Source organism: Gracilinanus agilis, chromosome 5, assembly GCF_016433145.1.
Source record: "Gracilinanus agilis isolate LMUSP501 chromosome 5, AgileGrace, whole genome shotgun sequence".
NCBI lineage: Eukaryota > Metazoa > Chordata > Mammalia > Didelphimorphia > Didelphidae > Gracilinanus > Gracilinanus agilis.
The window spans coordinates 237,154,143-237,165,820 of NC_058134.1; the positions used below are offsets into that span (position 1 = coordinate 237,154,143).

Consider the following 11,678-nt stretch of genomic DNA (forward strand, 5'->3'; position numbering starts at 1 on the left):
CAAAAGGAAAAATATTTAACCACTTTTTAATTAGTGAAATATTGGGGGAGGGGGGGGAGAATATTAAATTTTTGGCTAAAAATATGTGTTATATGGGTTGTTACCCATTACTTTTACTGTGAATGAGTTTTCCTGAACTCAAGGCTAATATTTTCTGTGAGGCAAAGGGAAATTTTGGAAATAGCCAAATATTCCTTTCTCTTCACATTCTCCTCACTGTGAGGGAGACAGAGGAGAAGGACTTATTCAAGCAGGCTGGGAAATGAAGCCCAAGGCAGTTGAAAGTGTGTGCTAGGTAAATACCAGCCATGAGAATGCTTCTGGTGACTGTGGTTGGTAGCTTAAGCCACTGATAGCACCTGCAAGGGAGTATCTGGGGGGAGCCTCCAGATTGTCTCCTTTTTACTTTTGATATTTTTGCTTAATAATTATCTATTTTCCCTCCCCACCTTGCTTTTTCTTTTAAAGCAAATTAGTGGTTTACAGATCCAAGTTACCTCCCTCACACAGTCGGAAACTGAGTTGGTGGATTCTAACCGAATACTGAAAGAGATGGTGGAAAAGCTGAAACAGGAATGCCGCAGTGCACGGACTCAAGCAGACAAGGCTCAACTCGAGGCCGAAAAGTAGGCTCAGCTAGACTTCCTTACAAATGATGCCCAGCTCTCTTCCTGATAATCCTGGCCCTCATTGTATACGTGTGTGCACGTGCCTTTATACGTAAAGAGGGGGAGAGAGAATATGCTTTACTCTGCACTCTGTGAGTCCATTAACTCTCCATCTGCAGGTAGATAGCACGTTTCAGCTTGAATCCTTTGGAATTGTGGTTGATCATTGTGTCAATCAGAGTTCATAAGTTTTCCTAGTTGATTTATAAAATTTTACAGTATTGTCATTAGTGTACAACTATTCTTTTGTTTCTGCTCACTTCACTGAATACTTTCTTTAGTTTAAAAAAAAGAGGTATGAAGTGCCCAGACACGGCGGACACCAGAAAACATTATATAGAGTAAAATTGATGACATTTTAACAGATAGGAAACATCTGGTGACTATTGTCGAGTCATTTCCAGGCCATTTGGTAGTGTGTATTCATACCACGAACCTGTTAAAACAAAGATTGAAGTCAGTGCCAAGTGAGAAGACACAGAGCATAACTGAGGCAGCTCTGACTTGATCCATCTAAGGAAGACTTTGATTTAGAAAAATGAATAGCAAACACTATGTAGGAGAAGTAGCTTAAAAGATACTCTCAGGAAAATAGATACACGATGGGAAAAGGAAGTAAGTCAGAGGTTTAGTGATTAGATAGGATCGCCCACAAGTAGCTGATCTTCTCTGTTGTTTCTCATGCTTTCTCAAGAGATGTAAGAACAGGCTCGCAGGATGTCGGGTGTTCTCCTTGTGGAAGATTTGTAGGAGGGCATGGACGAGAGAAGGCAATCTACACCCTTAGAGAGAGAAGGTAGAAATCAGCTCCCCACAGATGAAGAAAACTGAGGCCAGAGAGGGGTGAGGGGATACACACCTCAACCAGGTGCACAATGACCATGAGCAGTGCTGTCAAAAGAACAGATGTGCTGACACGGACAAAGGGCCCCGTCATGGCGTTGTGCCTTGAAAGTGATGATGGCAATGACAGTAAATGACATTGATGCAGCCTTGTGGATAGATGCTAGAGAGATTATTAACCCCCTTTTACAGATGATGAGTGGAGCACAGAGCTGAATGGCACGAGGAGAGTGGGCTGGATTACCTTCAGGGCAGAGCTCACTTAATGATTCCAAGCTTCTCCATGAAAGCAGAGGCCTATGGTTTTAATCCCAACCTTCTTTTGTTGCTCTGTGCTCGAGTTATGAAATGCAACTGTCCCTAAAGGTGTGAAAAGAAACGAGCCAGAGGGTGATAGAGAGATGCAGAGTTGTGTGTGTGTGTGTGTGTGTGTGTGTGTGTGTGTGTTCATTCATGTGCATGCACACGCGACAGCAGCTTAGCATCCACGGAGGCACACACAAAAGAAGAACAAGAGTAAAAGAAGTCATCAAAGGCCCTTCTGAGGAAAAAGAAATGGTCGAGTGGTGAGGGCAAGGGAGCACAATTCACAGTGGACAGGGCAGCCTCCTGGTGTCAGGCATGATCAGAGAATGCCCTTGGAGTGTTAGGTGGGCCTCTGGGGAGCTTGTGGGGGTTTCAGACAAGGGTCCCTAAGGATGGGTGTGTAGTGAGGGACTATGTTCTGCATCAGTGGAGAGAACTTAGGATTTCACTGTTATCATGGAGCTATTTTAGTATTTATAGATGAGGAAACCTTGGAAGGTCAGTTAATTAGACCATAGCCACATAGCTAAGAAGTTAGAATCAAGACATGTACCTAGGTCTTCCTGACAGCCAAGTATATTCCTCTTCCCACAAGAGGCCTAGGGAGGCCTCTTCCTTGGCCTAGTAATCAGGAGACCTGAGCTCCTTTCTTGATCTGTGATTTTGTGGCTAAAATGAATAGTGCAATGACTGCTATTATATCGGTGTGCTCTTATATTGTTTAGGGAAAGGAATTCTTAAATTTTTTCTTGCATATTTATTTTTGATTAGTGCATTGGAAGAAAAGCGGATAGAATGGTTGGAAGAGAAGCATAAACTTCATGAACGTATCCAAGAAAAAGAAGAGAAATATAAGCAGGCCAAAGAAAAGCTGCAGCGAGCTTCACTGGCTCAAAAAAAGGTAGGCCAATGGCTTCTTATTGTTCTCAATAATGTTAATAGTCATCACAACAATAGCAGTAGTAATTCCCCTCCTCTAAGATTTATAGAGTTCTTAAGCAATTTATTTTGAGAAGAAGGTTTTAAGGGCATGTTTAGTTTCCAATTTAAACGTACTTTTAAAAAGTCTACTAGAGAGGGATGAAATGGTCAAGTTCATTGACAAGTCAGTTTGCAATTCAATGCATTTTGCCAGAGAAAACCTTTTAAATGGATTCTGGAATTTAGAGCTGAAAGAAGGGCCCTCAGAGTGTTTTAGTGTATCTTATTTAAAAAACGACCTCACCTGAGTCACAGCGATAGTAAGATAGAAAGTGGTAGGGCAAGACTTGTAACACCCAAATCTCACTCTTTCTACAACCCCTCGCTACTTCTCTGCTGGTTGCTTAAGTTCTCTGAAGTGAGAAGTTAGTCGAGCCATAATATGCCTGGTGCGTAGCAGTGATAGTGCTATTCCCATTATCCATCACCACCGTTTATATGATGGTTGTAAGGAGTTAAAAATGCCGCTCTCCTACTGGCGCTGCTGCGTGGAGTGAGAAGTGGAATTCAGCTGTCTCAAGAATTAAGAATTAGTATCACAGAGGGCAGCGGAGAGATGCCTGGTGGGTATGAGCAGGCTGCAGGGTGCACCCAGTGTGGAGCCATGAGAACCAGAGTGCCAGTCTGAATCGGCCATTCTGGTTCATAAGACAGGCTTCTTTCATGTCTACAGTGACCGAGGAAGTTTGGGGAGCAGCTTTGGGAAGTGGTGATGTCAAGGGGAGCATCAGAGAGACATTTCCTGCCTCATTAACATGGCAGTTCTCCACATTTGAAGAGTGAAGTGAATACATTTCTCAGAGTTTCCTAGACAGAACTGGAATGGGCCTTAGAGATTCCATAAATCCAGGCCTTTCATTTTATGGTGAGGATCCCAAAACCCAAAAGGGGGGCATTGACTTGATCACAGCTAGAATTCAGCTCTCTTGATTTTGTTACCCCATTAATTTAAGAAAGCAGCAGTTCATATCATCAGTTTCCTATTTATGAATTATGCCTGTTCTCCAAAGTCATCAACTTGGGGGCCACTAGACAAATGGTTTGAGAGTCTACTGCATTCCCATTTCACTTTCAGACTTTCTGCCACTTTTTCCTTCCTGCAATAACCTAAATTATCATTGCAGTGGAATGAGTAGAAGTTGTTTCTGACCTGAATATAAAAATCTGTTGTTTGTATATTTACTTTCCTTATGTCTCTTTGCTTTCTCTCATAGTGACTGTGTGTGATACTAATGGTGTCTAGATTTTCCATGGCTCAGAATGATTTCATTACACAACTTCCTTTTACTGGTTTAAGCCCTAGAATGAGGGAGGAGACTAAATTCTATCCACTTCGCTGGAAATAAAAGAGAGTTGGCATTATTTTTCTTGAGGCAGCTTTCAGTTAATGTTTCTTTAGACAGACACTCATTTATTCAGATATGATTCTGGGACCAAAGTGACATCCAATTAGTGATGTAAAATGCAGTTAAGATGTTAAGGAGAATGAAGGTAGAAAAGGAGCTTTTGAACTGGATTAATGGAATAATGGAAAGATTTGGTACAAGGAGTTATATGGTTCTAGCTGACCAAAGCTAATTTCAGCATGCTTAAGAGGAACAACTCTAGGGTGGAGGCCCATCCAGTTACAGACTTTGGTCCTGATGAATCTTTGTCAGATAATGTAGATATATTGTGGATCAACAAGCCACATGGTCAATATGGAAATGTTTTGCATGACTTCATATGTTAAATTAATGCCATTTTGCTTACCTTTGGAAGAAGAGGGAAGAGCTACAGGAGAGGGAGAAAATTTGGAACTCAAATTTTAAAAAAAGTAACATTACAAATTTTTACATGTAATTGAAAATATTAAATGAAATCAAATATATTGAAAAAATCCAACTTAAACTATCAGAAGGAATTAAATGTATGCTACTGCCATTCTTTGGCAGCCAGTCATTTAAACTCTTTGGACCTCAGTTTTCTTAATTCAGTAGTGTATAGATCACACTCCCCTGTCAGTAAAATATTTTCAAGCATGCATCTGAAAAATCTGAATATTTTCCTTAGATATAAGTGTCTATGTACTTATGTCACTGCTGATAATCATAACATTGTTAACATACAGGAAATAGAAATTTTAGGAGTAGAGGAAAGATAAAATATTTTGAAAAAAATATTTTATTTATTAATGGAACAAAACCCCTTTTTGCTGTCACTCAAATAATGATATTTTTAGGGAAAGCAATGTGGTTAAGATATTTTATTTTCTTGAAGGTCTTGGTAGAACACTTTGTGTTCTAGCAATTCAAGCATCTGTTCCTAAATTTAGCTTATCTTGATACTTGGTTTTAATGATTGTCAGCTGAAAAAGATACCTCACAAACTTACATAGACCTAAGGAAGAAATGTATCATTGGCTCTGCTTACTAAGTCATAAATCACAATACTCATTTTTCATTCCCCTTCACCAGTAATTCAGAAGTTATTGTTGGATCTCAGCCAGTAAATTTCCATCTTCCTTGGATGTCAATCACTTGTTCTTATAAACAAGTTAGTTGGAATGTTTTGTATTTTTGACAAATGGGTTCAAAACCCCCTGGAGCCCTTTAGAAGATGTTTAAACAGATTAGAAAATTCTATTTACAAGTTTGTTCATTGTGCAGATATGAATTTTTAGAGGTGATGCACATATTATGTTCAGCAACCCAAAAACATAAAAGAGTAAGCATTCAGGAAGGGGGCGATCAATAATGTCAGAATGTAGAGGTCAAGAAGGGCGGAGATCAGGGATAGCCTGAAGATTGGGTCATTGAGCTCACAGGCAGGTCTAAGGTTGGAGGAAAAAAGAATGTAACAAGCGTGGCAGTGCAGCGTCGCTGTCCACGTCAGCTCTCCCAGGGCAGCCCCCCCTCGCCCCAGAAGCTGCTGTGTGGTGAGGCCTCTTGAGCTCCTCCTCACTAGCCACTTCCCCTGCGGCCATCCTGCCAGGAAGCACCTACGCTGGCCGTGGGGTGACCTGGAGGGCAGTGTAGCAGGCCAGGGTGTGGAGGCAGCCAGGATTGCAGTATCAAAGGGCTGCTGGAGCTGAGGGGAACAGGGTCCCTGGGAGCCTTGGGGCGAGATGAGACCCCGCTTTCTGCTCCGATTATTTACCCCTTGGAGTCATCTTCACCCCCTTGCTGCCCCTCCCCCATCCAGATTGTCATCCAGGCCTATTTCACCCCTGGAGCACCTCTAACACACCCTCTTGTGCCCTCTGACATTGCCCCCATTGCCCCCACTCTGCCCACATCACCTCACCCCGGACTGTGGCAGTAGCCTGTCGCTGGGTCTGCCTTCCCTCTTGAGTCATCCAGGGATTGTTTTTAAAACATGGGTCTGACCGTGACATTCCCTTGCTCAGTCAATTCGAGGAGCTCCCTCCCCCCAGCCCCAGAGACAGAATGCGTTTGGCATTCAGAGCCCTTCCTGGCCTGCCCCCTCCTGCCTTTCCATTTTGCTTACACCTTCCCTGAGACATACTCTTCAATCCAATGACACTGGCCTCTTTGCCATTTCGTGATGAACGAGATACGCCATCTTTTAACTCCAGGCATTTTCTCTGGCTATCTCCCATACCTGCAATGTTCTTTCTCTTCCACTTCATTACCGACCTTCCTGACTTTTCCTTTAAGTCCCAATAAAATCTATTGGAAGCCTTCCCCAGTCACTCTTAATTCCAGTGCCTCTCCTCTACTAGTTATTTCCTATTTATCCTGTTTATAATTTATCTGTCTCTTTTTGCTTGTTGTCTCCCCTATTTGAATGTAAACTCCTTGAAGGCAGGTGCCTTTTGCCCTTTTGTATCCCCAGCTCACAGAGCCTGGCATGAAGAGGGTGCTTAATAATTGTTTACTGACTACTGACATCTGAAGCCTTCTCCCCGGGTGTCCCCCTGACCTCCACTTTCCTTGCTTCTGCAGTGGGAGGTGGTCTCTCTCGTCCTTCCTGGCTGTAGCTCTGTGATGCTGAGAAACAGACGGCAGGCTGTATTCGGCTAGAAAAAGGCCATGTAGTCAAATGATGCCTAATTTAACAATTCTTTAGTCTATATTTTTAATCTCACTTCATTTGTCCCTAAAAACTCTTTGCTCCTTATTTGAAGTAGAGTAGAAAAAACACTGGATTTGAATTAATAATAATTGGTTTCAAATCCTGACTCCTGTTTAGTACCGGGGCTAGTAGCAACCTCTCAGGGGCTCCATTTCCTAACCCATAAACTAAGGCAGTTGGGCTAGGTAATCTTTGAATGCCCCCTTACCCCTAAAAGTTCCCTTCATCATTCTTTCTGGGGATGGGAGGCATATCCCTAACATGGAATGGAATAATGCTCTTCCTTTCCATGTGTCTCAGTGCTGCCCTTCTAGCAAGCTCCACCTCATTTCCCACCTTCTGCAAATCCAAAACTCCACAGCACTCATGCACTTACCATGTTAATCTTGTTGCATGTGGTTGTTTTTTAATATTTGGGGGGATCTACCCCGCACCCCCAAAATCCAGCCTATCTATGATAGGCTCCTTACAAATGATTGTTATGGATGATATTGGGGATTACTTGATATGCTAGTAGTTGTCATTTGGGAAAAGTAAATAATGAGAACAAATGGAGTGCTCTAATGGGCAACATAATATTCTAGACAGATCGTCAAAGAATTGGTGCCACCGTCAGTGATTCTTTTTTCTAAAATGCACTATAAGACTTGGATGCTGTGGTTAGTAGAAATGAACTATCTGTCTAATATTTGTAAGAGTCTCTCCCCTTAGACATTACACATGTGCACAGTTTTATAGAAGAGAGAATTCTTTGCAGTGTAGCAATAATTATTCTTTTATTTAAAGAAATTACCTAGTTAGCCCTTTCATTAAAAAGAGATTTTTCCTCATGTAATCTTAATTAAGGTTACATGAACAAAAGTGAATTTTCAGAAATATTTTTCTTAATAAAATGAGATATGGCTGTTAAATTACCATGCATTTCTGAACAATTAATTCAGTCCTTTGAAAAGATGTTTTTAGCTTTGACATTTTGCTTTAGTCTCATAGCAGTTTATACATTTTGGGAAAATGTCTCTCTAATGAGGTTCTAGTTGAAGGCCAGGCTCAGGCTCAACTTCTGTAAATATTAAGCATTGGTGGTGTGTAGATGCCATTTTGTCCCCAAGATCCTCAAGCGTTTGCTGCCTGGTGAGAGCTTCATCCTTTGAGTACAGGCTTGGGATGGCTCTCCAGGACTGCCTTGTCTTCAAGGGCCTCCCAAGCTGGAGAGGCCCCACAGTCAGAGAGGTCAAGGACCATCACAGCTTGTGATCTTAAGGGAGGCACTGTGTAGGTTGGGGGAACACAGTTGTCAAAAGACAAAATTAGTAACACCCAACTCATGCTCTTTTTAAGGTTACCTGCAGCAATTTTGTTAGTAATATCAGTCTTTCTGATTTAGCATTCATAATGTTTGTCAGGTTAATTGAGAATGAGAAGGAAATGTGTGGTTGATATCTTTAAAAGCATTCAAAGGGAGTGGCAAAAGAGGTGGATCAGAAATATGTATTCAATATGGCATTTCAGCTAAGCAGGAGATTGTAATTTCCCACAGGTGCATTAAATGGAGACATCTTTATATTTACAGAGAAAATCCCTCTATGAAAACAAACTGAAGAAACTGCAAGAGAAAGTAGAACTTTTGGAAGCAAAGAATGAAGAATTGGAAACAGAAAATCAGGTTTTAAATAGGTAACTTAAAGCTTTATAGCATTGTTTATGGATACAAGTGGATTGTTTTTGAATGACTGTTTTAAAAATGCTTTTATCACTCCCATTGGGTTTGAAAGCCCAGCTCACGTGGTTAACCTTTGGCTTCTCCTGGGACCCTCTACCCATAAGCCTCCTCTGTGTGCAGTGGCCGGGGCGCCAGGAAACCACAGCAGCGGGCCGGCGGCCTGCAGGAGCTGGGCTACCACAAGTCTCTCGTGAGAAGCTGAGCGGTGGCCCTTGCAGTGCCCTGCAGACAGCAGCCTGTGGTCTGTAAGCCGGGGACCCCAGAGCCTCCCAGCACTGGGCCGAAGTCACAGCCGTATAGATGCACTTTAGAAAACACATTTCCACTTCTCTCATTGACGAGAAGCCTGCTTCTGGCCTCCGGAGCCTTCTGGGCCTGAAACTCCCCGAACACGAGACCACATACAGGGAGGGGGACCAGTTACCAACAAAATGTCCCGTGTTGCTACCAACTTTTCATCCGACCATATTAGATTGCAGACCGTCAGATTGCTTTTCATAGAAGAAAAGAGTCAAACCTTTTCTGCGCTCCATATCCATGTAGATACTGCAGAGCAGTAGTGGGGAGGACAAAAGGGGGAGGGGGAGTGCTTATACACAAGCATTTGTTCTTGGTGGATCTGATGTTTCTTGACCATGAAAACCTGACCAGTCATTCACCTTCCTCCTCCTCTCTTTTCCTCCATCTCCACATCCTGGCTAGAAATGAATGGCACCACTTGGGTAAATCATCAGCCTAAGTAGAGCTTTTTCCATTTCCTTACATTTTTGCATTTGAATTTCATGCCATTTGTGAGTTGTTATTTTTCATTCGTTATTTTAACTATAAAAGGACTTTTATGGGCTTCAGGTGGCTATAGAATATTTTAAAATCAGTGAATTTAATGACTTGGTCATAGAAATGTAAACTTTACCTTATTCCTATGCTTGCAGTGTTGTAAAGGTGGTTTGAGTTGGTGAGTGTTTGCAGAGTGTAAAGTCAACTCTATAGACCTGGGCTTGAACCCTCTTCAATTCAGGTCATGCTAAATGGCACATCAAAGAGATATGTATTTCAGGGGAAAAATGTGACTCTTCTCTTTAAAGACAAAATGTGCCACATGAAGACTACACTAAGCTCCAGAAACGACTGAAGGACATACAGAGAAGACATGATGAATTTCGAACTTTAATCTTGGTTCCTAACATGCCCCCAACAAAATCATTCAATCCTGTGAGTTTTTTATCAGGACCCTTGCCTCCTGATGTTGAACCATCTTTCCCCGCTCACCTCCCGGTAAGAATATTTTCATACTTTCTTTGTTTTATATAGAGAAAATAATTTGATGGGACTATAGCTGATGATCAAGACCTTTGAAAAATTCACAAGCTTCCCCTGTGTCCTCAAACCTTATATTCTAAACCACTTATCAGGACATTTTACACAGGTAGCAGAATAACCCTGTTTGGAGTCTCATCTCTCACTTTCTGGTTTAGTAAAATGCCCCCAAAATAGGTAGTGGAAAGGAGGTCCTTGTCGTCCACTTAGAAACAGACGACTGTTGACTGAAAGCTCTCAGTTAGGGCAGCTTAAAAGCAGCGGCATTTTTTAACGTGAGTTGTGAGCCCTGAAGATTCAGAGCTCCCAACCTTAGTTCGTTTCAGTGGAATGAATAGCTCAGTGTTTTGTTTATAAATTACTCCATAAACGAAGCCCTGTTTGAAGAGAGCTCTATGAATACAGATGTGATATGGAAGTGCATTCTTATTTCCTAATTAGCTCCCTGCTGAAATTTATAGCTTGAGAAGATGAGACTTAGTCAGAGTTACAGTGTGAGGCGAGAGGAGTCAGCACCCCTTAATAGGCTCTAGAGCAGATGTGCCCCTGTCTGTCCTCCTCTTACTGGTGACAGACTGGCCAGAGGAATAAGGCAGTGGGGACTGTGGCTGAAGCACGAAAGGTTGGTAACTCTCCCTCCTCGTTTTTAGGAAGAGGAACATCAAAGAGAACTGTGTCTCCTTCGAAAAAGACTGGAAGAATTAGAAACCACCCAGAGGAAGCAGCTGGAGGAGCTCGGGCCTCCTGGAGAATGAGGCTGCCGCACTAGGCAACCCAATCAGTGACTCAATAAAGTTGCAAACTTAAACATTTGTGGCATTTTAGAAGCTTCATTCCTATCTGCCAAAGAAAATTTTGCCTATAATTGGGAAAAGTACCAACTATGTGCCGTATCGCTTAAATGTACACTAAAGATGAACTGCGTTAAAAGACTCGCTTTCAGAAATTTTTTAGGATATTTACTGTTAGCCCTTTGAGAGGTGCACACACACACACACACACACACACGCACTTGGAAAGGGGATGCAATAAGGGGGATCAAGGTTTAAAATGATTTTCCTTAATTTTATTCTACATTGAATAAACTCTGGCATTCTTTCTGAAACCTGATTCCCTATTGCATTCTCTTTTGGAAGTAGTCACTAATAAGAAGGCCTGCTCAAGATAATCCTAATTTTGATTACAACCAAACATTGTGTTTAAAGGCACTTGAATGTCAGCACTATAGGAAAGAAGCTCGTGATCTTTTGAAATGTATGTTCTTTATGAATGTCTGCTTTTTCCAAAAGCTGATTGCATATAATTTATTTTAAAAGTTTAATAAATATTTTTTATCAGTATGTATTGCCTCATTTTTAATTTGATACTGATTGTATAGCAATCTTGCAGTAACCTGCCTAGTAGGTGGAAGGTCCAAAGGATAGTTGGCAGGGTGAAGGACCTTGAATCCATGGCATAGGAGCATCCATTGGAGAAACTGGGCATATTTGGAGAAATTGAGGGTGGGACGGGAGTGCAAAAGGTTGAAGAGGGAGCAGTGTGGCATGGTGAAGAATAAAGATAGAAGGGCTTTGTTTGAGTATCTGAATAAATATCCTCTCGTGTAAGGCTAGACTTATTTTCTCTTTGGCCCCAGAAGACAGAGATATGGGCAACATAGGCTTCTTTCTGGCTTGATGTAGAATGACCGAAAGATCAAATGGAGCCCTGGGAGAATAGTTGTAAGAAACTTAGGGGCCATCTAGGCCACTTCCATCATTTTACAG

At 41.8% G+C, this 11,678-nt stretch overlaps 1 protein-coding gene across 5 annotated transcripts in view; it reads left to right on the forward strand.

Moving 5' to 3' along the window:
• CEP83 (centrosomal protein 83) overlaps positions 1-11,139 on the forward strand; it is an 82,841-nt gene extending 71,702 nt beyond the window's left edge. For 4 of the 5 annotated variants that reach the window (XM_044677773.1, XM_044677774.1, XM_044677775.1 and 1 more), the window contains 5 exons: positions 469-626; positions 2,589-2,718; positions 8,446-8,549; positions 9,681-9,870; positions 10,563-11,139. In XM_044677773.1, coding sequence (XP_044533708.1) covers positions 469-626; positions 2,589-2,718; positions 8,446-8,549; positions 9,681-9,870; positions 10,563-10,667 — 687 coding nt within the window. In that variant the 3' untranslated portion in view covers positions 10,668-11,139. Of the gene's footprint in view, positions 1-468; positions 627-1,362; positions 1,465-2,588; positions 2,719-8,445; positions 8,550-9,680; positions 9,871-10,562 lie in introns of all 5 variants that reach the window. The other variant, XM_044677772.1, reaches the window with a different exon arrangement.
• The last annotated feature ends 539 nt before the right edge of the window (positions 11,140-11,678 follow it).